This window comes from Meriones unguiculatus, chromosome 2 (assembly GCF_030254825.1).
Source record: "Meriones unguiculatus strain TT.TT164.6M chromosome 2, Bangor_MerUng_6.1, whole genome shotgun sequence".
NCBI lineage: Eukaryota > Metazoa > Chordata > Mammalia > Rodentia > Muridae > Meriones > Meriones unguiculatus.
This window is the reverse complement of record NC_083350.1, coordinates 41556513-41581691: the sequence shown is the minus strand read 5'-3', so window position 1 is coordinate 41581691 and position 25179 is coordinate 41556513. Positions and strand designations below refer to the sequence as shown.

Genomic DNA, 25179 nt, shown 5'->3' with positions numbered 1-25179 from the left:
AGATCAGTATAAGCCATTCCAAATGTTTGACCAGAAATATTGTTATGTGTTCAGGATTTAAATTTTCAGACAATAAAAGTTAAATATATATATTTATTATATATATATTATATAATTATTTATTTATATAAATATTTATTATTATATATATAATTATATATATATAATATATATATATATAATTACCTAGTGTGTCCTTTATGCCTGTCATATGTGTTGAGTGTATCTCATTTCTTTACTGACTGTACCTCTGACACCTGTTGTGCAACACTTGGCTGAAATGCCTCTCCACAGTCACTATTGCATGAGTATTACTGGCCAAATCCTCCTAGAATCACCATTTTGGACTCTTGATGCTTTGACATAGAAACTTGACTTTCTGACTTCATTTCTTCTTATCACTGTGGACATCCTTAAGCCCACTCATATTTATGTTTTCTTCCTTCTTTCTTTTGGTGACTCATTCCATCTTATAATTTAAATGATTATTTTATTGTGTACAGGCTCAGTAAGATGCTAAGACACTAGAACATAAAGAGTTGTGTTCTAAATGGACATCACTCCCTTTTTTTTTTTCTCCCCTTGTCTTGTGTTTATCCTGTAGTCATTTCAATTCATTACCTTAACCACCAAATTTTATTTTGGGCTCTAAGTTGTTCCTGCTATTTATCAATCAATCAATCTCCCTCTGTGTGTGTGTATGTGACATGTATCACTATTAGTCTCATTGTCAAAACTTGAAACCTTATTGTCCCTCTTTCCATGTCCCATGCTCAGCCCCTCATCACGTCCTATCTAGCCATTCTTGGTAATACCTTCTGAGTTTTTACCCAACTACTTTCACTATTTATACACTAAGCCACTACCACCATCTTTCATCTGGTCTCCTGTCTTAGCTCTCAGCCTTTCATTCCTTTGAGTTTCTCTATGACTTCAGCATTGTAACAATAGAAGTTCTAGGCATCGATTCTCTCACATTATTTCCGTTACTTAAAAATCTAGGTTTACTTCGCAACAAATGTTAACTCTATCCTGATTTTCAATGATCTCCTCAGGTTCTAAACACCTGATTCATTATCTTTGTCTCTCAGTAGACACAGAATGACCTAATCCACTAGTTTTACCTCTCACTAAAGATAGACTGTCCTATTGGCTTTGCTAGCCCACCACAGTGCTCCCCAATGTTCCTCTTTTGTTCTGTGCTGCCTTCTCTGCCCTTTTAAGTCACACATGGCCTTTGATGCTCTTCTTAATTGTTCCTCTCTTTGACTTCCCCTTTCCCCCTTACGTATCTGTCTATGTTTTTGCTTTGGGAACTTTATCCTCAGTAGTCATTACCCCTTTTGAGATGCCCTCCTTGATTTTCTAGGTACCAGCTGAACTCTTCCCCAGTGCTCTTAGCTACAGGCAACTGCAGGGTCACATGGTGGTTTCTCTGCCCACCAGCGGCTGGCAGAGGATTAGACTGAGAATGCTTAGCATAGGGGCCTGTTGAGTGGAATTTATATTGTTGTAAAAACACATAATAAATACTCAATATTCCATTACTCAACATTTGGCCTGGGTTTTTTATAGCTTCTAATGTGGCTGCTTGAATGAACTAAGTGAATATGAAAGCCTGGCAGCATTTGTTGAGTTCTATGTTATAAATATAATGAGACTTTTGTCACTCTTCTACTTGGTTTGTTTTTACATCTTATTGAAGTTAAACATTGAAAAATGGAACAGATATGGATAGAGAAAAAAAATCATGTAGTAGGTCAAGGTTTTTTGAGTGTGTGTTTTTTTAAACCAAACAGAAACAATTATCTTGAGATTGAGACAGCCCTTGATTTAACCAAGTACCTTGCTGAAGAAGATGAAGTCCTAGTATGGTTTGAAGCCTTGGTAAACTTGATAAACAGGAAAGTTATTTATGATGTGAACAACTATGCCTTCTACCCATTATTGAAGGTATGGGTACCCATTAATAATTCTACCCATTATTTCATGCTTCAGTATGTGGTTTTTAAATCAACCCTTCTTTTCTCTTTCTATATTCTGGCCAGCATCTGTGGGACAGGCCTTTCCAAGCAATGTTCTATTCATTCCAGATGTTTGTTGATTTATTTCTTTTTAGCTACAATTGATTGTTCTTAACCATAGACCTTGTGTTGCAGATGAGTGAGGAAGAAACTTGGCAGAGTTTTTCATTCTTGGTTAAAGTGAGAGTGTATCTCTCCCCAATACCCCTCCCCCAAAAAGTAGGAAGGAAAGAAAGAAAGAAAGAAAGAAAGAAAGAAAGAAAGAAAGAAAGAAAGAAGGCTGGAGGAATGGCTCAGCAGTTAAGAGCACTGTCTGTTCTTTCAGAAGTCCTAAATTCAATTCCCAGCAACCACATGGTGGGTCACAACTGTAATTGGATCTAATACACTCTTCTGGCATGCAGGTGTACATGCATGTAGAGAACTCATACACTAAATAAATAAATCTTTAAAAATGTTTTTAAAAAAAGAAAGGAAGAAAGAAAGAAAGAAAACCAGAAGTGGCTGAAATTATATATCTTCTTCTTATAGAAAAATAGTATATAATAGGAACAATTTCTCAAAAAATTTGTAAGCAAACAGTTTCTTCCTAACTCTGTGTTAATAACCCTAATACTCATATAGGATCAGCAATTTCAACCTGAGAAATATGTTCCAGAAAAAAAAAAGTTTCAAAGCTATTGATGCTGTTAAGAAGATAAAGATGGAAATAAACATTTATGAATGAAATAATGACATGCCATCGTCAATGAGGGGATGTAAAAGGGAAAATTCCCATCAGTAAATCTTCAATAGGATTTGGAAGAAAGATGTCAAGAGTAAGATCAGAGTAGATGTTTAGAAGCAGCCTTTTGGAAATCAAGGTCCACAACACAGAGAGTGATGATGGCAAATGAGTTCCTGGGTCATTCTGAGGGTGATGTTGTAAACAGCTCAGATCCAGATGTTCTTTTTCTAGTATCCAAAGTATGTTGGGAACTTAAGTGAGTGTAGGGAGGCTGACTTACAGGAGAGTTGCTGGCTTTTGATGATTGGTTTTTGGCCAAGTTGATACCAACCGACAGTTCTCTGCATCTAGTTGGTTCTCAGTAATGTTAATGGATGCCTGACTTTTGTAGCCTCATATTTACCAGCTGGTTACATTTCAGCTGACAGTAATTGCTAATGTTTACTAGGCTCTCACTCTGTATCAGGCAGTATTAACTGTACGAGGCAGATTAACTCACAATCACACTTGACTGGTATATTTACAAACTGCTTTATGTGGTTTTATATGTGAGGCAACAAAACCTGGAGAGGTTTAAAAATTAAAAAAAAAAAATAAACCTGAAGAAGTATATTTAATAACAAAAATCATTTCTGAAAAAGTCTTTTGTTTCTTTATTAATACCTTTCAGATAAATAAGTGGGAGTTTAGTGTTGTGTGCCAGGAATAACGGTAACTTTTCTTTGTGTTTTATAGAAGTATTTACTAAAGAGACTTAACTCAATATGGAATACTTACTCAGCTATAATTAGAGAAAATGTGGCCGCATTACAAGACAATTATTTAGCTCTGTAAGTATTTTTAAGTGGTCATAATTGAATAGAATGACTTACCTTAGTAGATGGGGTTAGTATTTATTAAGCCTTAGTATTTATTACCAACAGAGTTTGTGTGCCATTTGAGAATACTAGATCCAGACCTGGTGAATTATGTGTGACGTTAGAGGAAGCAATAGCTTGCGATATTAATTGAGCTCTACACGTGTGTGTGCATATAGAAGTTTAAACTCTGTATTTTCAAAAGGTTTTTATTTTATTGTATTCATGATTTTTATAGCTAATCCTTAACAGAATGTCTGCTATGTAATAAATATCCAAATGATTTAATGCATAAATTAATAAGTCACACATTCTCAAGCAACTTGGACTAAAGCACTACAGAAAATTTTTGTTGGTGTGCTCATGTCCATCTTCCTGAAATGAAAAGCTGTATAAGCTCCTGAAAATGTGTGACTGAAAATGTGGAAATTTTGTGTGTCCATTCTTTTTTTTTTTTTTTCAAATTTTGGTGTTTTCTTTTTTTTTAATTTAATTTAATTTTTTTATTATTACATTTTATTAACTCTGTATCCCAGGTGTATCCCGCTCCCTTATTCCCTCCCAATCCCACCCTCCCTCCCTCATCTCCTCCCTGCCTCTTTCCAAGCCCACCCTCCCCTTTCATCTGACCCTGTTTTATCAGGTATCTCCAGAGGTGTCCATTCTTTTTATAAACAATCATGATCTCTTCCACAAATATTCACATGAACACTATTCTATTTAAATCTGAGAAAATGCATTTTAAGGAACACTCCCCCTTCAAACATAGTCGATTAAGACAGAGCATAAATCAGGTGCATAACAATTTTCAAGAAAGATTCATTTTCCTCAACTTGCTATATACCTTCTTTTTTTTTCTGATTGAAATTTTAAGTGTACCCTGTTATGGGTGGAGGGTTGTGGTTATAACATCTATTCTACATCAGTAAAGCAAAGGCTGCCAGAAAGCCTTCGGGAGAAAAGTAGGCTTGCCATTGGCATTTTGCTCTGGCAAAATTTTGTCTCTCAGCTCCCCAGTCTTGTATTTTCCTTTGAAACAATCCAGACAAGACACACAGGACTTGGTGTAGAAGACAGTTTCTTGCAGAGTAAATTGGAGCAACCTTAAGGGATGAAAATAGACAATGTCTAGAGACCATTGTAGCAAAGCTTCAATTAGAGTATGTTGTATACTGTTTTCCAAAGTTCGTAGAGCAGATAGACACCTGATCTGAGAAACCATTTCCTTATAACCAACACGTTTGGATTAACACTCAAGGGAGGAGCAAATGCTGTGTTTTGCTCTTTACCAGAAAGCCTTCTACTAGATAGGAATTTTTCTAGCCATTCATAAAGTCAAAGAGAAGATTTAAAAAATCTCTGAAAATACACGTTTTACCAGAAAGAAACAACCTTTTTAAATAAGTGGGTCTCAACAAAGCCCTGCTACCTCCACCTTTCTCCTATTTATATGATATCTTAGATCTTACAGAGAAGCAATTGTGATGCTTCCCCTTCCTTTGTCTATCACTGCAAAATTAATGTGTTACCAGGGGCATGGGGGATGAGGGCTTATAGCTGATTATGGGATGAGGCCCACCCTCTTGGTCCTTTCAGCCTGCTGGTTTCTAACTAGTTACCTAACATTTCTCTATATTATTGTTAGCAAGAATTATAATATGATGCAGATATTAGCTAGGTTGATGGTAATAGTTGTCAGTCACTTGTATATGATCATGTTTGATTACTGGAAATGATGGTCCTGTGGGGAGTAAGTACATTTTCACGGTAGTTTAGGAAGGAACTAAAAGGAAACAGGAGGCTGTGGTGCCTCTGTTCTGTTTGGGTATATATGTTGGAATTCTAGATTTGGAGGCTGGTAGTAGCCAAACATCCATAGCTACAACTTCCAGAAACATCAAACTTAAATCAACTGAACCAAACAAGAAATAAAAACCTGCAAAAATATGATCATTCCAATGCAGTAGTACCCTGCACACCCCCTCCACACCCTGTTTTATCAGGTATCTCCAGAGGTGTCCATTCTTTTTATAAACAATCATGACCTCTTCCACAAATATTCACATGAACACTATTCTGTTTAAATCTGAGAAAATGCATTTTAAGGAACACTCCCCCTTCAAACATAGTCGATTAAGACAGAGCATAAATCAGGTGCCTTTACCAGAAAGCCTTCTACTAGATAGGAATTTTTCTAGCCATTCATACAGTCAAAGAGAAGATTTTAAAAATCTCTGAAAATACACGTGGAGGGGGTGGAGATTAGTACCATAGTCTACAACTTGGAGTGTATAGAACGGGATAGTAAGTAGATAGGCAGTGTGCATGTCGGGGAGGAGGGACAAACCGTGTGAAAGGACAGGAAGGCAGAAATACACTCAACCAGGCAGCACATGTGCTAAGCAGACACATTCCAGGCTCTCCTAAATCAGACTGAAGACGCTGACATTTTGTAGCATCCTGCGCAAGTGTCTCTCCTCCGGGAACTTGTGAGAGAGGCTGATTTTCACAGAATCCCATCTTGCTGCAGCTAGCCCAAGTCTGAGTTGGGTGGGGAGAGGAAGTGAACACGTAAGCAGATTTCTAAGCGTATCTGTTAGGGGACCACCCATGCACACCTCAAATCTACTTGTCACCAAGTCAGAAACACACTGGGTTGACACTTAGAGGGTGGGACCGTTGGCTCACCGTGTTTTCTAAGATCAGTATGGCTTCTTTTGCCCAGACCGCAGACTTAATAACTATAGCAAGACGCACAACAAAACATGGCTTCCTTGGGTTCATTGTTGTTCAGGTCCTTTCTTTGAGCTTGCTTTGAACAGTAATGTAGATTCGTGTATCTTAGCTATAAAAATAAAGCAAACACTTCTGTTCCTTTTTGGACACAATTGATAGGAGGGGAGGGGAAAAAATCAGATGCTTAGCAAAGGAAAGCAAATTGGGGAGAAAGAAACTTTTCTCGAATAGAGAAAGCATTTTATTTCTCAGCATGCACTACAGATATTTTTAATCTTTAAAGGAATAAATGGAAAGGAGGGTGAAAGTAAATTGACAACAGATGTATAGTGTGTGTACACCCATGTGTCTTTAAGATGGATGATGGTAACAATTTATTTCTAATTTAAAAAAATACTATTTGTTACGAACTTTTCTGGTACCCCCAACCTCTCTGAAAATGTTTTTCTGAATCTTTAATATATTTGTCATCATAACAGCCATTTTTTTAAAAAAAACTTGATGTTACTAAACATCATCTCATCGTTATGTGAAACACGCATTCTTGGAAACAGAAAAACGAAGGTGGTAATTCCAAATTAACATCTTCTCTTTGGCTTTTCCTTCCAGACTATCACTGGAAAAACTTTATGAAAGCGCCTGTTGGTTAGGTCTGGAAGACTGTCTCCAGCTGTCTAGAGAGCTCTTCAGAAAGTGGATGGCTCACCCAGAGAACAGGTAAGAGCTACAGTGTAGATCAGTTGCTCAGCTCCTACGTCAGCTCCTATCGTCTCTCTCCCCTGGGAGTGTTCTTATAGTTGGGAGTGAACATTTTTGCTTTTATTTGATTGAGCTCTTCAATTCCTTTTCAGATAGACTAATAGATAATCCTTTCTGAAAAAAATGATTATCTAAGTTAGGTCTGGACAACAGATTAGAACTCATTCAGTAAGGAGTTGAGACCGTGGTCTTTGGCTGCGGATGTGTCCTCCCAGTAAACGCTTACAGATTGGCTGGGTCTGTACTTGTTTTATGTCTTAGTAAGTAGCTCTTTAGAATTGCCTGTTAATTTTATATCTATGAACATATTGGAGCCCCCTCCCCTGCATCTGAGTTTGCAGTCTCATTAAGAGCTGAGACTTTGGTGTTTGGGATGTTATTGCCTTTCATTTACAACCTCAGATGGACTCTAAGGAAATGTGATAAGAAGACACAGACCAAACTACCTTATTGATGTATGCTGCACTATTTACAATTTGCTTCTTTGAAAACTCAACCGCTCTGCTAAATGATAACCACTCTTATCATAAGGCTAATGATAGCTCCCTCACTTGCTTCTTTAGCTCTCTACCTTTGATCTTTATAGTTCAGCTATCAAATGATTTCACTAGATTTATGCTTCCGACTTTGACTAGTTGGATAACTGTGCTCCCGAATTACTACGGGGAATGCCTTCTCCTGTTATGCCTTTCAGAATACCTTTACAGATTGAAAGAGTGGTTTTATGCAATGCCATTGCTCTGGGAAGCTATGAGGAGTGGGACTTCTTGTTAAATTTTTACATCAATAAAACACAGGAGCATGAAGACATCTATCTTCTTCATGGGATGATCTGCAGTAAAGATCCATGGATACTTAACAGGTGACACGATCAACTTACCTTGAATATTCCTGCTTGAGAAACATAATCCTTATCTCAAAGGCGGGGGGGAAACATATTTGTGCTTTGTTTAGAACTATGAGCTTTTAAAATTCCATGAGCACTAACTTTTCACGGGCTCTTTAAAGCTTGTTTGCATTTTATGACTGGACTCTTGTAGACTTATGGAGTATGCCATCACCGTGTCTCCATCCCATTTTAATGAAACAAATATCATAGAAACTGTGGCAGAATCTGAAGTTGGCCGGTACGTTGTGAAGGACTTTGTGATCAACAACTGGGCAGCTGTGAGTGAAAGGTAAGAAGGAAGCCAAGCCCTCATTTTCATTTGGGACACTAACTGTTTTTGTTTTCTTCCTATTTTGATCAGAAAATATAATTTGGATAATTTTTTATTTGCTTGATAATTTTAAACACATGGGTGATGTGTTTTGATCAAGTCCACCCCCAATGCTGCCCTCCCTTTTATTCTCCCCCCATCTGCCCCTACTATTCCATCCCAATTTCATGTGTTTTTTTTTTTTTTCTTAACTCACTGAATCCACTTAGTGCTTTCCATAAAGGGGAAATGATGCCCCTTCTAGACACCATAGGCTACCAAACAAAAAGCCCAGTGACAGGTACAGGTTATCTCCTTTCAAAGTGATGGTCAGTGGGACCCAATAGACACCCAACCACTATAGGCTATTGAGGCTGTGCAGGGTACCCTAGGACACTGGTTATGGAGTTCACCTTCACTCTGACTATGTCAGGAACGTTCTTTCACTCATTGAAGAAGGCTTTTCCTCTACATTTTGTCTCACCACAGACTAGGAAATATCAAAGATCACTTATTTACCCTTAATTTTGGCTTTCTGTATAAAAACAGATTTGCATGTGTTATTATCTCTCTCATTTTCCCATATATCCATCAAGAAAATTCTCTTAAGAAACATTAAATTTAGTAAGTCATGTTTTTGGCATGAGCGTACACCATCCATTCATGTATTTCATAAAGCCCATCACCATGGCTTTAAGAAACAATGTGACAACATTAGCCTGAATGTAGCATGGTACTAATGTTGGTGAGATTTCTTTTCTTTATGTGGATTCTGTATTACTGAGTTTATATATATATATATATATATATATATATATATATTTACCCTTTAGGGTTAGATCTGCTTGATTCCTAGGTCTTCTGTTCAGCAAAATATACATTAGCATGTAAGAATCAGAGAGCGTGTCCTTGATGACCGCTGCTTCTAGAACATTACGTAGCCACATAATTTTAAAGGATAAGAATTACTAATCCCTGCATGTACTTAGACTCTATAGGTTTAGCAGAGAAGACACGGATAAGGCCGAAGCATCTGAAAAGTTAAAAGACACCTTTTGCAAAGAAGGTTCTTCCTTCAGAGAAACACTTATGATCCCTACAGTTTTCGTTTTCAGAGCCTTTCAGAGCCAGGCCTTGTGCTTGTGCTTGCTGCTTAAGTGCTCTACCTGAGCTAAGTCCTCAACCCCTTTTTGTTTTTGAAACAGGGTCTTGTTGTAACCCAAGCCCTTGAATTTACCACGTAGCTGAGGAAAACCTTCAGTTCTTCAACCTCACCTGTAACTTCCAAAGTACTAGGGTTACAGCCAAGTGCCTACCGGATGGCTAACACCAAAGGCCACCGATGTGTGTGACTATCTCACACAACAAAGTAGCTGTTGTCTTATAAATACTTATTGAACACCTTTAGGACATGAAAAGGGATGAGGGTTTTTTTTTTTGCATTAGAAAATTTAAAACTATATAGATAAAAACTCATTATTCTGCACTATTTTTAACTCATGTGGGAACATACATATTAAACTCACATCATGAAAATATTGTTCTTATCTTTTGTTTAAGGTTATCTAACTCTTGGTTTATTGTGTTAGAGGACCACATGAATTTTCCATTTGCATTTTCTGAGATCCCTCAGAATTGGGAAATGAGTTGTATTTTCTATTTTTAACCATTTAAAGATAGTCCCCTTCTTACTCAGCAGTCCCCTACTGGGAATGTAGAAATTGAACTTAAGATCGGATTACATACATATATCTCCTTTTTGTAAGTGGTTTCAGAGATCAAGCCTCATGAGACTGGCTGTAATTCCCTGTTCTCTGTCCCTTGAGCTTGTAAGAAAAGCTTGCTGTCATCAGGTCCCCCTCGGTCTCATTAATCTGACTCTGTCTTGTCTGTGAACCCATTGACAGTCTTACTCAGCTGGTTTAAAGTCACTTAACCAGTCCTTAGCTTTTCTTCCATAACTTCCTGCTAACGCCTCTAGTGGCCATGAAAAATGGTGCCAAAGGACATGCCAAACTGGACAAAGAAAAGCCCTCAACCCTACACAAAGAAAAGGCTTCAACCCTACACACAAAACTATAGGCACCTGAGGAAAGCTGGGAGCAGGAGAGGTGGTTCTCCCAGGGAAGAGCACACCAATTGGATGTCCAATTATAAACCTTCAGCCCTGAAAATGTACATGCAAGTAACTTTATGTGGACTGATTTTATTTGGGAATATATATTATTTTATATATATTGATTATATTATATATATTGATTTTATTTAGGAAATTATATTATATTATACCAAATTATATATTTCTAATGAATTTCTAATATGACACACATATAAATATATACATGTACCACATATACATACACGTGTATACACATATAGATATACTTAGGGTATATATGTATACACACAGACACACAGATACACACACGCACATACAAGCTGTGACAGTGCCCAGTGGCCAGACATTGCTTAACACTAAGCCTGAGAGGTAGCTGTGACCCTTTGCCATAGATGGATAGATAGATAGATAGATAGATAGTTAGATAGATAGACAGATAGATAGACATATAGGTAGGTAGGTAGATAGATAGAAAGATGGATAGATAGATAGATAGACAGACATATAGGTAGGTAGGTAGATAGATAGATAGATAGATAGATAGATAGATAGATAGATGGAGATAGATAGATAGATAGATAGATAGATAGATAGACAGACAGACAGACAGGTAGGTAGGTAGGTAGATAGATAGATAGATAGATAGATAGATAGATAGATAAATAGTTGTATGGATATATACGCATGCCTGGGGTGTAGCTCAGTGGTAGAATACTTACTTAGCACACATGAGTTTCTGGGTTCATTCACCAACAGCACCCAAATCAATAAATAATCAAATAAACAATAAACACAAACAAAGCCACCAAGGACCAGTCATGATTTGCCTTAGGCTGTACCCTGTCATTACAATGCCTGTCGTGGTGTGCATTCCTCTGACACGCAACTGGGTGCTGAGGAAGACAAAGGGTCACGGATATCTCTTAGGCTTAGTGTTAAGCAATGCCTGGTCACTGTGCACTTAAACCACTTTAGAGATGTTAGAAATGATATGCACTGTCGTGGCTCATAGTGAGGCTTTTCCTCTAACCCTAGTATGATCCACAAAGACAAATGAACTTGAGGAAGTGCCTCACAAATTTGGCAGGACTTCAGCTCAGAGTAGCTAATAAGCATGTAAACTCCCAAGCACTCCTGCCCCTGGAAAACTGGGATAGGATAGAAAGTCTCTACTTTTTACTGGTTTCCCAAATTACTCGAGCAAAGTTTAACATGGGCCCGGTTGATACTGTCTTTAACATTATATAAAGCTGAATTGAGTACGGTATCTCAGTCCTGTGTTCCCAGTACTTGGGAGGCTGAAGCAGGAGGATAGCCATGACTTCACAGCAAATCTGAATTACCTAATGAATTCTAAGCCAGTATGAGCTACAATGTAAAACTTTGACAAACAAATAAACAAGCAAAAACAAACCACATAAGGCTACCTTGATCAAACTGATCACCACTAGCTTACATGCAGATATACAAATTCACATTAATGGACATTTTTTGAAAGTTAAAATTCAGTTTGTCAGTTCTATTATCCCTGTTTGAAGTATCTAGTGTGACTAGAGGCCACCATATTGGACAACCCAGCTAGAGGCCATCTCCATCATGATACAGAAGTTAGAGGGCAATACTCACCCTTGATTAATTTGTCAACTCATACAAAGCATAGGGGCAAATTAAAACTTCACACTGGCATTGAACAGCTCACTAATCCCAGAAATAAATAGATGATGTCACCTGGGCCAAGAAGAGTGTTCTTGTCCTGCTGTGATGTATCTTTCACATTGACACTTTTTTTAGCCAATGGAAGTTGCTAAACTGGAAAAGAAACCATAAGAGCTTGTTTCTCATTTAGAGATCAGGAAAATGTTGGCAACTTCCTTCTAAGACTTAAATTCTACCCTCTGAAGACTTGATTGTGTCACAATTGATTTAATTGATCCATAAAAGTACATTAAATACAACCATATAAGTAATCTCTAAAAAGAAAAAAAACTCCTAAATGGGTCTTCTTATGTGCATGAAGTTTGTAGAGTTATAAGGGCATGAACTTTTAACCATGGCTTCATTATTTTTATATCTTATTCTAGAGAACACCAGATTCATAGGCAATGGTATATTTATGGTAAACTGAATTAGTTCACTCCTTTTGCATATTCTACTACTAAACTAAATTTGCTTTACAAATTGAATACATTTATTTTTAGGGTTTACTATATATTAGAAGTCTTGTTCAATTTTCCTACTGGTTTTGTCTGAATAAACAGTACAAATTATGAATTGTTGAAAGTTGAGGTTCAAGTTAATGATGAAAACATATACACTTAAATAGCATAGGAATGTTTACTTAGCTCTTTATATGTAAAAATATCTGAGGTTTATTGAAGTTATAGTTGGCATTAAGCATGATTATGTTACAAATCTTCATGACAAACTAAATTCAAAAGACATGACTTCAAACTTTTTTTACAATTCATTACCTTGTTTTTATAAACATATACTAATGCCAGTAAAATGTGTATTTGCTAGTAGACCAGTTGTCCAGTAGAAAGATAGAGATGAGAAACAATGTTTTCCAGCTTTGTTTTCTCACTGCAAGTGAAACAAAATTGGTCTATCATCTGTCTGCTAATTAACATTAAGGGTTCGGTTCCATCCTATGTGAAATGGCAGCTATTGTATTCGATGTCTAAGGTTTTTTCCTAGTAATCTAAAAGTGCAGTTGGCTTGAAAGCAGTAAGGATACACTCAGGCTCACCAATACATCAGTGTTATATTAAGAAACAAAATCAGAGCTCTTCATCTTGGTGCCATTTAAGCAAGAGTGAGCTTTGATTTCTGTACTTCCCTCTTCTGTCTTTATCCTCCTCCGTCTGTTGAACAAGATTTAATCTGTGCCTGCCTGAGTCTGTCTTGTCAATCCGTCCTGTTCTATGTCTGTCCCAGGATGTCTGTCTGTCTGAGTATGTATGTATCTAGCCCTAACAAAGGGCTTTTCTCTCTATTTGTTGAGCAGCAGAGAAAGAATCATATGGAGAAAGGCAGAGGGATACTTTACAGAAATCTTTATCAGAGTGTTTGCAAGGGGTTATGTCACTGACTCCGACTAACTCAGATAACAAATAGTATTACAAATATCACTATTTATCAGGCAATATCTGTGTGTCGTTTTCAACATTTGTGGTGGATATTCATTTTATAATGTTACTTTCAGCCTATATTTTCTGTTTTCAGCAAAAGATTATCATAACATATGTACAAACAAACATACATTACTTTTGGGTCAGGGCCTGGAAGGGTCCTAGATACATCCTTTTATTGTATCAAGCACCTAAGAACACATATAATGAAGACATTCAGGCGGCTCACAGACACCATCTCCGTATGAAGTCGTGTGCTAGAACTGAGATCACATTTAGTGCTGTGCTCTCCTCCCCTCAAGTAGACCTAGAATTCTTCTCAGGAAGCCTAATTTAGAAACACATTTTGAAGTATTTGACTCTGTAAAACAGTTTTTGGCTTAATTCTGCACCCCTCCTCACATACAGGATATTGCACTTGTCTCTGCAGGGAACTTAGTTCATGATTGGACCAGAGATGGTCTTCAGAATACTGACTCCAGTAAGGATCCCCCAGTAGCCATCATGAGTTCAGGAGCTTGATAGACACATGCAGCTATGAGAAGTCCTATGAAAGAATGTGAGCAGGGATGAAGCAATAGGATTTTTATAAGTTTTAATTATGTGTGACAGAGGTAATTTGTGCTTTTATCATTATTCATAGCCTGAAGAAAAAATCCTAGTTTTATTTGAATTTAGAATTCAAGACACAATATGTGAAGATGAGAGGTAGAAAGAATTGCCAGTCTCAAGTACTAAATCACCATGCTTATGCTGACTCAGTGTTCCTAGATATTTTTTTTTTAAAGGAAAATTATCTGGGTATGTAGCACACACCTTTAATTCCAGTACTTGGGAGGCACAGGCAGATAGATTTCTGTGCATTCGAAGCCAGTCAGGTCTACATAGTGAGACCCTGTCTCAAAATTAGCAAATAAGCAAGCAAACACATAAACAAATAAATAGGATAACTATATTGATATTCGTTTGTTCCTGTATTCATAACTATTAGAATATGTTGGAAACTGGTAAGCATAGACAATTTGTAGTATATATGTTTTGATCAGCAATATTGCAAGAGAATATTCTCTCAAGCAAGAACAACAACAACAACAAAAAACCCATCTGTTTCCTGAAGTTGGTGAACAAGGAGGGGGATGAGCTGACTCCAGCAGCTGCTCCCACACCTGGTAACTCACCAAATCCTCGGGTGATGCTTCCATGTTAGTTTTATTTTACCACAGACCAATTGCTCAAGTTAACTACAAAACTCACTCCTGGCTCGTGATGTCACTTTCTTCATGTCTGATAGAGAATTCCCATCTTTAGGTCAGGAGACAGATTTCCTCTGCTTTAAAGTTTGGAACTTGTTCTTGTGTGTTGGTTTTGCTTGAAGAACTCAAGTTTCTTGTATTATCTCACATGTTTTTCTCTCCTTGGCTAATTAAAACAGAGAGCCAAGAGCTGTGTCTCCTGGCTCACAGTGTCGGCTTTGCCCATCTGAATTGTGCACAGTGCCGTGTTCACGCTGGTATCTTCAGCTTACACCAAATCTGTGTCTCAAAGAGACCATGGTGCTAGTTTTCTCTCTCTTTGATTTCTACGGATAACTAACTCTCACAATTTGAAAATTCACAGTTACAGTTTTGAAGTATGTACCAAAGCAACTTGACCATTTCTTACTCAGTCTACTATAATAATCCTATTTCAATTTTTCTTTCTCTTTTTAATGCATCCAAAAGTCCCTTTCTCCCCCTGCTACAGCAATACTTTGCACTGGTATGTATCTGTTTTTAATTTGTAACTCTGCACAGTTTTTGTTTCCTAAATGGAACTAAAGCAATCATGGTACAGAGAAATCTTGAGACTGTCAGAATATAAAAATGCATACTACACAAAACACACAAACACAACTTTAAATACACTACAGAGCACTTGAGTCAGTGGTTTTGAAATTTATTCCATATTTACATTATTTCTTGAGGGACAGCATTTACTTATTTATTTATGCCCTTATAAAGTTTCTTGTTTTGAGACATTGTGTATAAATTCTAACTGCCCATAGAATAGATGCATTAATTGTAAATTTTGTTGCACAAAACAGTATTTATATATACATATATATATTTCTGTAGTGTTAATAGCTCTTTACATTAACAGATTTTTCTACTTAGAGGTAACTGAACAAGTTCATACAGGGTTTTGCTTAGATTTGTGAGGATGATATCAACGTGGCTACATATGTGCTATTTATACGTATGTACTATTGATCTGCTGTTGAAACACACTGTTGCTTTGCTAGGTTATTGTTGCTCTCTGATCGGAGCCTCCTTGCTTTGCAGGTATGGACCAGAATCGCTGGATGGTCTAGTGGGGGTCTTAGGGAGGACTGTAAGCACAGACCTACAGGTTATGGAGGTGAGTACCAAAAGTATTGAGAAATATGATGAGATTTGGGAAGCACTTCTATTGTCACGTGACTGGCTAAAATTAAAAATAATATCTTTATCTAAATCATCTCTCTATGCTTTGTTCATGCTGTTGTATCAGCAGGGTTTTTCTAAAGCCATGGTTCTCAACTTGCATGTTGCAACCCCTTCACAGGGGTAAGACCGTCAGAAAACACAGATATTTACTTTATGATTCACAACAGTAGCAAAATTACAGTTGTAAAGTAGCAACAAAAATACTTTTAGGGTTGGAGTTACCACAGCATGAGGAACTGTGTGAAAGGATCACAGAATTAGGAAGGTTGAGGACCACTGCTCTAAAGGATCAGAACTGATGGAATTTTACACATACATGCATACACCCCATATACAAAGGGACTTTATCAGAGCAGCTTACAGGCTGTGGTCCAAGTAGTCCAACTCTGGCTGTCTGCGGATGGAAAGGCCAAGGGTCTGGCAGTTGTTTAGTCTCCAACACTGACGTCTCAGCAGTACCACGAAGGTTACTCCTGGTTGGGCAGACAATGAAGGATCAGTTTCCTCAGGCAAAGGCAGAGAGGTCAATATTACAGGAGTTAGGGAGTGGAGAAGCACCCTCTGCTAAGGGTGGAGAGATTAAGTCCTCAGGTGACATGAACCCTGCAGAGCCTGAGGTTCAGTGTCCTCAGCCTAAGTAGGAGCCCCTTACACGTCTCCAGCCCGCATGACAGGATCCTACTCCTTCCCAGTCAGTGTCCTGACTTTAACTGCTGATACCCTCCAAGGTTGGGACTTGAATTTCTTTGTCATTCAGCCAATCTTTGGTTTGATTTTTTTACAGCTTGAGCTGGAGAGAATGTTCTCTTCCAGGGCACACTTAGAAACTTCTAGATTGTTTCCATGCATCAGGAGTCAGTCAGCTGTATCCCTGAGTTCATTCTTTTCTTGCCTTTATATCCAGAGATGCTATGAATTGGTTAATTTGACCACAGAATCCATTCTTTTCCTCTGTTACTGTATCCTGACATACAAGAAGTTGGCTAATCTTTATCCTTAAACTCATTCTTTTCCTTTGTCAATTTATCCAGAGATTCTAGAAGCAACCAACCAGTATTATTATTTTTCTTATTTTCCACAAATTGTCAAAGTTTACATGTACAGTCACTAAATTCCTTTCTCCCTACAGCAAGCCCTTCAAATATCTTGAACAATGAAGTTCCGTGTTCTCCATATTACCACAGGATTCTTCAAAAACTGTGTGTTGGTGAATTCTAAAGTCTGTTCCAGATACTTAACGACCTCATCCTTACAATTCTGTTTCTCTGGGACCACTCCCTTCATTACTCCTGTCTATAGTTACTTTTCTGTTGCTCTGATAAGATATCATGACCAAGGCTCCTTACAGAAGAGTTTGCTGGGGGCTTGCTTACCATTTTAGAGAGTTAGAGTTCATGGTTGTCACGGCAGGGAGCATGGCAGTGGGCAGGGAGGCATGGCACTGGAATGGTAGCTGAGAGCTTCCATCTCAGTCCACAAGCACAAGGTAGAGTGAGAGCTAGCTGGAAATGTCATGGGCTTTTGAAACCTTGAAGCCCACCCCCAGTGACACACCTACTTTAACAAGGCCACACCTCCTAATTATTTCCAAGCAGTTCCATCAGCTGGCGACTAACTATTCAAAGTGTCTGAGCCTAAGAGAGCCATTCTCATTTCTGCTCCCTGGCTTCCATGGGCCTATAGCTGTGCCATAACATAAAATGCATTTAGTCCGACTTCAGAAGTCCCCATTGTCTTTCAGTCTCAACACTATTTTAAAATGCAACCAACATTCAAAGTTTCTTCTGAGATTCAAGGCATTCTCTTAGTTGTTATGTCCCGTAAAATCAAAAAGCAAATTACGTGATTCCAACATACAGTGGCACAGGATATACAGTACCATTACAAAGGGGAGGAGTTGGGACATAGTGAGGAAATATAGACCAAAGAAAAACAGTAACCTAGTAGGGCAAACTCCAAATCCTGTAGCTCCATGTCCAGTATCAGACAATTTAGATGGCTCTGTCCTTCTAGCTTTGCTGCCGGAAACACACTTCTCTCTCTTGAGCTGGTTCTGCTCCATGTCTGAAGGTCTGCTTGGCTCTTGCCCCTCTAATCTCTCTCTTGGGATCTCCAATGCTATACAAGCTTCACTTCCACAGCATCACACAATGGCGTCCTCAGTGTCTCTTGCCTTTTGAGAGCCTTCTTGTAGGGACTGCCTGCCACACATTGCCTGAACTTACTGGTTCTCCTTAACCATGGAGGAAGATTCCATAACCCCTTGCACATGTATCCTTGATGACAGTAAGCCCAGGGCCACGCGAACAATGCTGCCAAGTTCGGCAGCCTGCTTGGGATGGAGCCTGGCCCCTTGAGTCATATCAATAGGATGCCACCATGCCCTACCTTTTAATGAGGAAATCTAACCCAAATCCTCATGCTTTCATGGCAAGCACTTTGCCAACCAAGCCATTTTTCCAGACCAACAGTATCAATGTTTGCATATTAATTTTGTAGTCTGAAACTTGGCTGAATTGTTTATTAGTTCTGATGAGTAAAAGATCATGGCGTCTACAAGCAATGCCAACTTGACTAAAACATTCAGAAACAAAGGATAGCATCGTAAAGACAGAAACTAGATGCATCGATGCTCTCTGGCCCTTTCTCTCTGACTTTCTCTCCTTTTTGTGGTGCTACTCCTCTCTCTCCCTTCCCCCTTTTTATAATAAACTTCTACTCTTATATTTAAAAAATGCATTGATATTGACCTCTGAAAGATGCTGAGTTCCTTTGACATACAAAAGGGTCTCATAACGTCTCCATTCACCAATCTTTTGCAATATGTAATATGTTTTCAGTAACTATTTACTGAGAGCCATGATATACTTTGGAAATAGAGGAATTAATAAGACAGTTTTTCTTCCTTCATGGTCATTCCTTCTAGTCAACAACTCAGCCTTCTGGGGAGGTATGGTCTTAATCGTACTGTCTCAGTCATGGCCTCCCCAGGGACACATGATGGAGGTCTATGCATTGGTACTCCTTCCAACCATCATTGCCTCTGCAAAATCATTTTGCTGGTTTTCCGTGAACTTTGTTTTACTTTGTGCCATTGAGCAGCGTGGTGGTACTGATCAATCGTCTCTGTCCTTCTAGTTGCAGCAGTTCCTTAGTAATGTGTTGGAGGAGCACCAGAGGGTTGCGGCTCACGCCAAATTACAGGCAATAAAGACAGAGAATCTGAAAAACAAGAAGAGAATTGCCAGGATGGTTGAGTGGCTTCGGAAAAACACATAATTTGTGGCCTCTTGCAGCATGCTTCCTACATTTTATAATCGTGTTTACTCTGTCTTCCATATTTAGTGACTCTGGAAAACCACATGTCTCCTTTTATTTCGGTTACATTTTCTGCTCAGAGGCATGTCCTTCCTGTTTTCACATCTTGCAACAAGGGTCAGTGACTGCTGAGGATTTTGTCAGCACTGCCATATATCTGGGCACACTTCTGCTTCCCATCAAGGGATAAAGCCACTGAAACTACTTTAAGTGCCTTGTAAAAAAAAAAAAAGCACATTGACCTATGAAAGTCACTTATTCTGATGTAAATGCCAGTGGAGCATTAAATAAGTGGCCTTCATGGAGAGCACGTTCTATTTAGATGGAAATCCAGACCCGGAATACTCTCTGCCTTATTTCATTTGAAAATGAAGGAATAATGGGAATATAACACGGCAGTGTCAAGAAGCAGAAGCCATAAAGAAATGAGAAGATCTACCTGGACACAGTGCAACCAAAGAAAGCCAAATTTAAGTCACGTCTGAGAAACAAGGAGTGGGCAATTTCAGGAGTGACTTCAAATGCCCCAAAAGCAAGACAGTTTTTTTTACCTACTCTCTCTCATGAAGTGCCTATGACATTGGCACCTACTGTTTGGTGGTGTCACAAAAGAACAAATGAGGGTAGAATCTGCAAACCACCCTAAGGATCACTCTGGATGGGATGAATGCTCTGCCTGAGGCTTTGTGTATTCACCTGTGGATTGACATCAGAGTCCCTGATGTCAAGGACAGTAACAATTGCAGACTTTCCTTCTGGGCTCAGAAAAATTTCCACATGAAGAGAACCAAGTGTCAAGTGAGAGCACCCTCACCACTGTTTTGTACTCAGGAGAATAAATGCAATTGGCCAAATTGAACCTACTTGTAAAGTGGACCAATGGACTTTAAAGAGTCATAGGTTGTGATACATGTAATGAGCTTAGTTTTGTTGATGAAAAATGGGGCAACAAAACACATGCCTCCTGCTTTACACACTGTGTAGCTCATCTAGTCCTTTTTTCTTTACATTGTTGGTGTTTTTGAAGAATGAGGGTAAAAATCGTTTCTCTCCTATCTACCTCATAGTATTGTAAAGATTAATGAATATGGTATCAGTGAAAAGTCTTTAAAACTTCCTGACAAGACTAGACGTTTAGAAGTTTGCTTTGTGTGACTCTGTTAATGAGAGGAGTCACGTGGCAAGGTAACAATTCTACTCCAGGGACAGAAAGAGGTGACAGAAGTGGTAAAGAGCACAGAGAAATCGACAAGGGAAAGAAAAACAGGCCGTGAACTGCCACTTCACCCACGTGTGTGTCACAGAGCACGTGCGCACACACACACACACACACACACACAGTCATTATTTAAAATTAACACCACATGAATACAAAATAAACATAAGTCATTCTACATACAACTATTTATATGAAACTTGTAACATCTCACATTACTAAAACTTAAATGTCTCTCAGTTTTCTGGAGAAGGTTTCGTGTCTATACTTAGTGAATGCAATATACAGTTGGTGTGCTAATCAACTTTCTCTACAACATACTAATGCCTAAACTCGTATGACCGATAAGAAACCATTTACAGACCCAGAAGTTTCAATTATACAACACCTTGCATGGGGCTGTACATTTGCGTTACTACTGTAATTTAAAGGATGCAAATAAAGAATTCTGTGCTGTGCTAGGTGTCCACCTGGCAGCTGCCGCTGGCTTGCCGCCCCCTCACCACCTTTCTTTTTAGAGAAAATGTAAGCAGATGAATAAAAGTTACTTTGACTTGATTTCTTTTTTAAAAGTGTTTTGCTTTTAATTTTTAGCGTCTGTGTGTGTGTGTGTGTGTGTGTGTGTGTGCGCGCGTGCATGCGTGCCATGAGACAGTGCCCACATAGATCTGGAGAGGTGTCAGGTTTCTTGAAGATGGTGTTATGGAATATTTGTGTGCTGTCTGATGTGAGTGCTGGGAATAGAACTGGATCTTTATATTATGCTCTCTTAACCACTGAACCGTCTCTCCAACCCCATAACTTGGTTTCTACAATGTGACTTTGAAATTTAAAGATACAAACTGAAAAATACAGAGAGATGTTTGCATTGTGTTAAACATGGATATCCTTGGGTCTGGATTTTCAAACTAACAAACTGGCTGGAGAGATGGCTCAGCAGTTAGGAGTACTGGCTGTTAGTATTTGTTTAAGAATGATGCCACACACACAACAGATACTATATGAAATAGATTTGTTGGATGGAGGTGGAGAGATAAAGAGGAAAAGGAAAGAGAGAGACATGCTGGGGGCTCCCCAGGAAAGAAACTGAGGTGGAGAGAGCAAGAGAGGAGAGTAAGAGAGAGGCAAAGTGGTAGGTTGGTCCTTTTATAGCCAGTGAATGAGCAGCTGAACCTCAGCTTCCAAACACCTGGTGGGTGACACATGATGACTCATAGGCTACTAGGCCACCTATGTACTGACACTGGCTGTTCTTCCAAGGGGCCTTGGTTCAATTTGCAGGACCCACATGGCAGCTCACAACTGTCTGCAGCTACAGTTCCAGGTGATATGAAAGCCTCATATACACACATATAAACAGGCAGAACGCCAATCTACATAAACTAAAAATAAATAACAAGCCAGGCATGGTGGTGCACGCCTCCAATCCCTGAACTCTAGAAGGCAGAGGCAAGCAGATATCTGTGAGTTCAAGGCCAGCCTGGTCTACAAAATGAGTCCAGGACAGCCAAGGCTACACAGAGAAACCCTGTCTGAAAAAAACAAACAACAATAAACAAACAAACACCAAGCCCAAAATAACAAATTGCAAGTTTTTAAGGTAGATTTTCCTTATTTTCATAATGCATCAACATTTTCTTTTGTAAAAAAGTATACTTTGTGGAAAAGGCTATTTTTGTAAGTGTATACATCATAATACACACAACAGTTTCTCTGTTTCTCTCTTTCTGTGCGTGTGTGTGTGTGTGTGTGTGTGTGTGTGAGAGAGAGAGAGAGAGAGAGAGAGAGAGAGAGAGAGAGAGAAACATCCCAGTCTTGGGCTAAACCACACTTTAATTCTCTGTGGAAAAGGAATATCAAGAAATGAGGTTTCCAGTAGTTTGAAACACTGAGGGAAAATCCCGTGAAAAGGAATCCAATAGGCAAAGAAAGTGGGGGGGGGGGGGGGGGGGGCGGGGCGGGGACAGGGAGGAGGAATCACTGTGGAGCGACGCTGATAGGAGCGAGAACAAACGGAAAGGAGCCAGCAAGCTTTCTCTGGTGCCCTCTCCTGGCAGCGTTGGAAAAGCCAAAATACAGTTTGCTAGCCTTTCCAGTCCTTGCATCCTAGACCACGAAGTGGATCTGGAACTGCGAACCGGCGGCCAGATCATCAGACTGGATTAACGAAAGGTCACAGCGCTAGCAGAGGAGGGACACAGAATTCAGGACCCATCCTACCTGTTGCCCAATCCACCGACCTTTGTAGTTTTCATTTGTCTGCTATCTTAAAACAAGTGCGGCCAGCTGGACTCAGGGGCGCACGCCTGTAATCCCAGCACTTGGGAGGCAGAGGCAGAGGCAGGAGAACCTCCCTGAGTTCTGAGGCCAGCCTGGTCTACAAAGTGAGTCATCCCAGGATATCCCAGCTAAGACTACACAGAGAAACTCTGTCTTGAAAAACAAAACAAGACGTGAACTCGGCAGTACTGTGCATTGAGAAGCTGCATCTCTGAGGTTTTTAATTCACACATCTTCTCTTGGCCAGAAATAATGATGTCAGGCAGCACCTTATGTAGACATGGCCCGAGAAAGGAAAACTTTCTAAGAATAATTTTTAGGATAGCTAAGTTTAGATTTGTCTTGCAAGGAATAATTTGTTTTAGATTTATTTATTTTACTTTTACATGTACAAGTATTTTGCCTGCACATATGCAGTGCTTGAGGAGGACATCAGATCCTCTATAATTGGAGTGATACTGTTTAAACACTTCCTTCCATGAATGGATAGAGACAAGTTGGTACATATACAAAATGAAATCTTTTTTTAGCCACAAAGAAAGATGCAATCATATTTGCTAGAAAATATAAAGAAGTGAAAATCATTATGTTAGGTGAAATAAGCCAGACTCAAAATCACATATAGATGCTGAATTTCTCTCATACATGATTAAATTTCTGGGGGGGGGGGATACCAAACTGTGTCACAAGGAAAAAAAATTAAAGTCCTCTGCATTCTTACATGTTTTTTTTATCAACAAAGTCTAGCACTTTTACCTGTAAGCATCTACGACTTCACAGTAGCACTCAGTTATTGTCTTAGTCAGTGTTCTGTCGCTGTGAAGAGACACCGTGATCATGACAACTCTAATTTCTTTTAAAAGGGCATTTAGCTGGGGCTGGCTTACAGTTTTAGAGGTTTAGTCCATTGTCACTGTGGTGGGGAGCCTGGTGGCACACAGGCAGATGTGGTGCTGCAGAGGTAGCTGAGAGTTCTACATCTGACTCCAAAGGAAGCAGGATGAGAGAGTGCCACGGAGCCTGGCTTGGGCTTTTAAACATCTCAAAGCTCACCTCCAGTGACGCACTTCATCCAACCAGGCCACACCTCCTAATTCCTCCCAGGTAGTGGTACTCCCTGATAGCCAAGCATTCAAACATCTGAGCCTATTGGGGCCGTTCTTATTCAAACCATCACCGCTGTTTATAACAGCACATATTTTCTTGATAAAGTTGTTGTTTTTTACTTTCCTGACTTAACAATTCTACAATTTATCATTAACATAAAACTTCATGTTGTAGCTGAAAGATCTTCAAAGATCTTCATCTTTACAATAAACTTGCTAAAAAGGATGCCTACTTAAAAGCTTTTGTTAAGGGTCTAGAGAGATTCCTCCACAGTTCAGAGCAGAGGACCTAGGTTCAGTTCCACGTCCATATCCATAACTCCAGTTCCGGGGGACTAGATGCCCTCTTCTGACTTCTGCAGGCACCAAGACATCCATGCAGGCAAAACACTCACATATAATTAAAAAAATCTAAAATAGAAAAACAAAGATTGAAAAATAAAAGCACCAGATAGCTATAGTTTTCATTGAACAAGCAACAGAAGCTATTTGTGGAAGAGGGAGTACTAGGAACAAATTGAGGTTACAGTAAATACAACTGTGTCCTGAGAACAGGAAATATTCCGTGCAATGATAAGGATGCCATGCTATTGATAAATCAACTACTGTAAAAACCATGTGAGGCATTCCCTGGAGAGAGCTGCTGGAGTCCCAAACTCACACACTTCTGCTTGTCTCCTTTTGATAGTCTTATTCTATCTGCCTGGTGGCTTGCCACTCTATTTTCATCATTGGGAATGTGCAACACAGAGACTTCTCTTTACATTTATTTCTTATTTGGAGCAAGTCCCTTTCCCAATAGTCAATGCCTTTTTCACTCCACCCTTGCCTGGACTTTCCGTGTTCAGTTTAGAAGACCTTTTGGATGTATTTTGGGGAACTCTTTTGGTTTCTCTTCTCATACCCCCGTTATTCTTGCTTCAGGCCCAACAGTGCTTTGAACTTTTTTGATAGATGTCCTTTACCCATGTGATTACGTAACTCTCAGAAAGCAGATCTGGGAGCTCCCTGAACAAAGGAATCATGGCTTATCTTTTACTACTTGCCAAGCAAAGGCTTCAAAGAGCAGCAATTACCCAGGCTTTTGATAGCTTCCAAGGATATTAACACACTACTAGTCCTGGCTCCACGGCATGCACAGTATGGACCTTCATAGTGGTTCCCACCCAGAAATGGGTCTTTTCAAATGCACAACTTTTTACAGCTTCATAGAACCCTTAATCAAACAAACAGTAGCTGCAG

The 25179-nt window shown here is 39.0% G+C and overlaps 1 protein-coding gene and 1 long non-coding RNA gene across 3 annotated transcripts in view; one reads left to right on the top strand and one right to left on the bottom strand.

The window, feature by feature from the left end:
• Nucleotides 1-21109, top strand: part of Lvrn (laeverin) — a 57349-nt gene extending 36240 nt beyond the window's left edge. Inside the window, exons 14-20 of the mRNA XM_021660211.2 lie at nt 1800-1953; nt 3487-3581; nt 6954-7061; nt 7798-7965; nt 8144-8281; nt 15874-15949; nt 19156-21109. Coding sequence (XP_021515886.2) covers nt 1800-1953; nt 3487-3581; nt 6954-7061; nt 7798-7965; nt 8144-8281; nt 15874-15949; nt 19156-19296 — 880 coding nt within the window. The 3' untranslated portion in view covers nt 19297-21109. The remainder of the gene's footprint in view (nt 1-1799; nt 1954-3486; nt 3582-6953; nt 7062-7797; nt 7966-8143; nt 8282-15873; nt 15950-19155) is intronic.
• LOC132652317 (uncharacterized) overlaps nt 19101-25179 on the bottom strand; it is a 40260-nt gene continuing 34181 nt past the window's right edge. For both annotated transcript variants that reach the window (XR_009589815.1, XR_009589816.1), the window contains one exon: nt 19101-19239. This is a non-coding gene — a long non-coding RNA (uncharacterized LOC132652317). The remainder of the gene's footprint in view (nt 19240-25179) is intronic.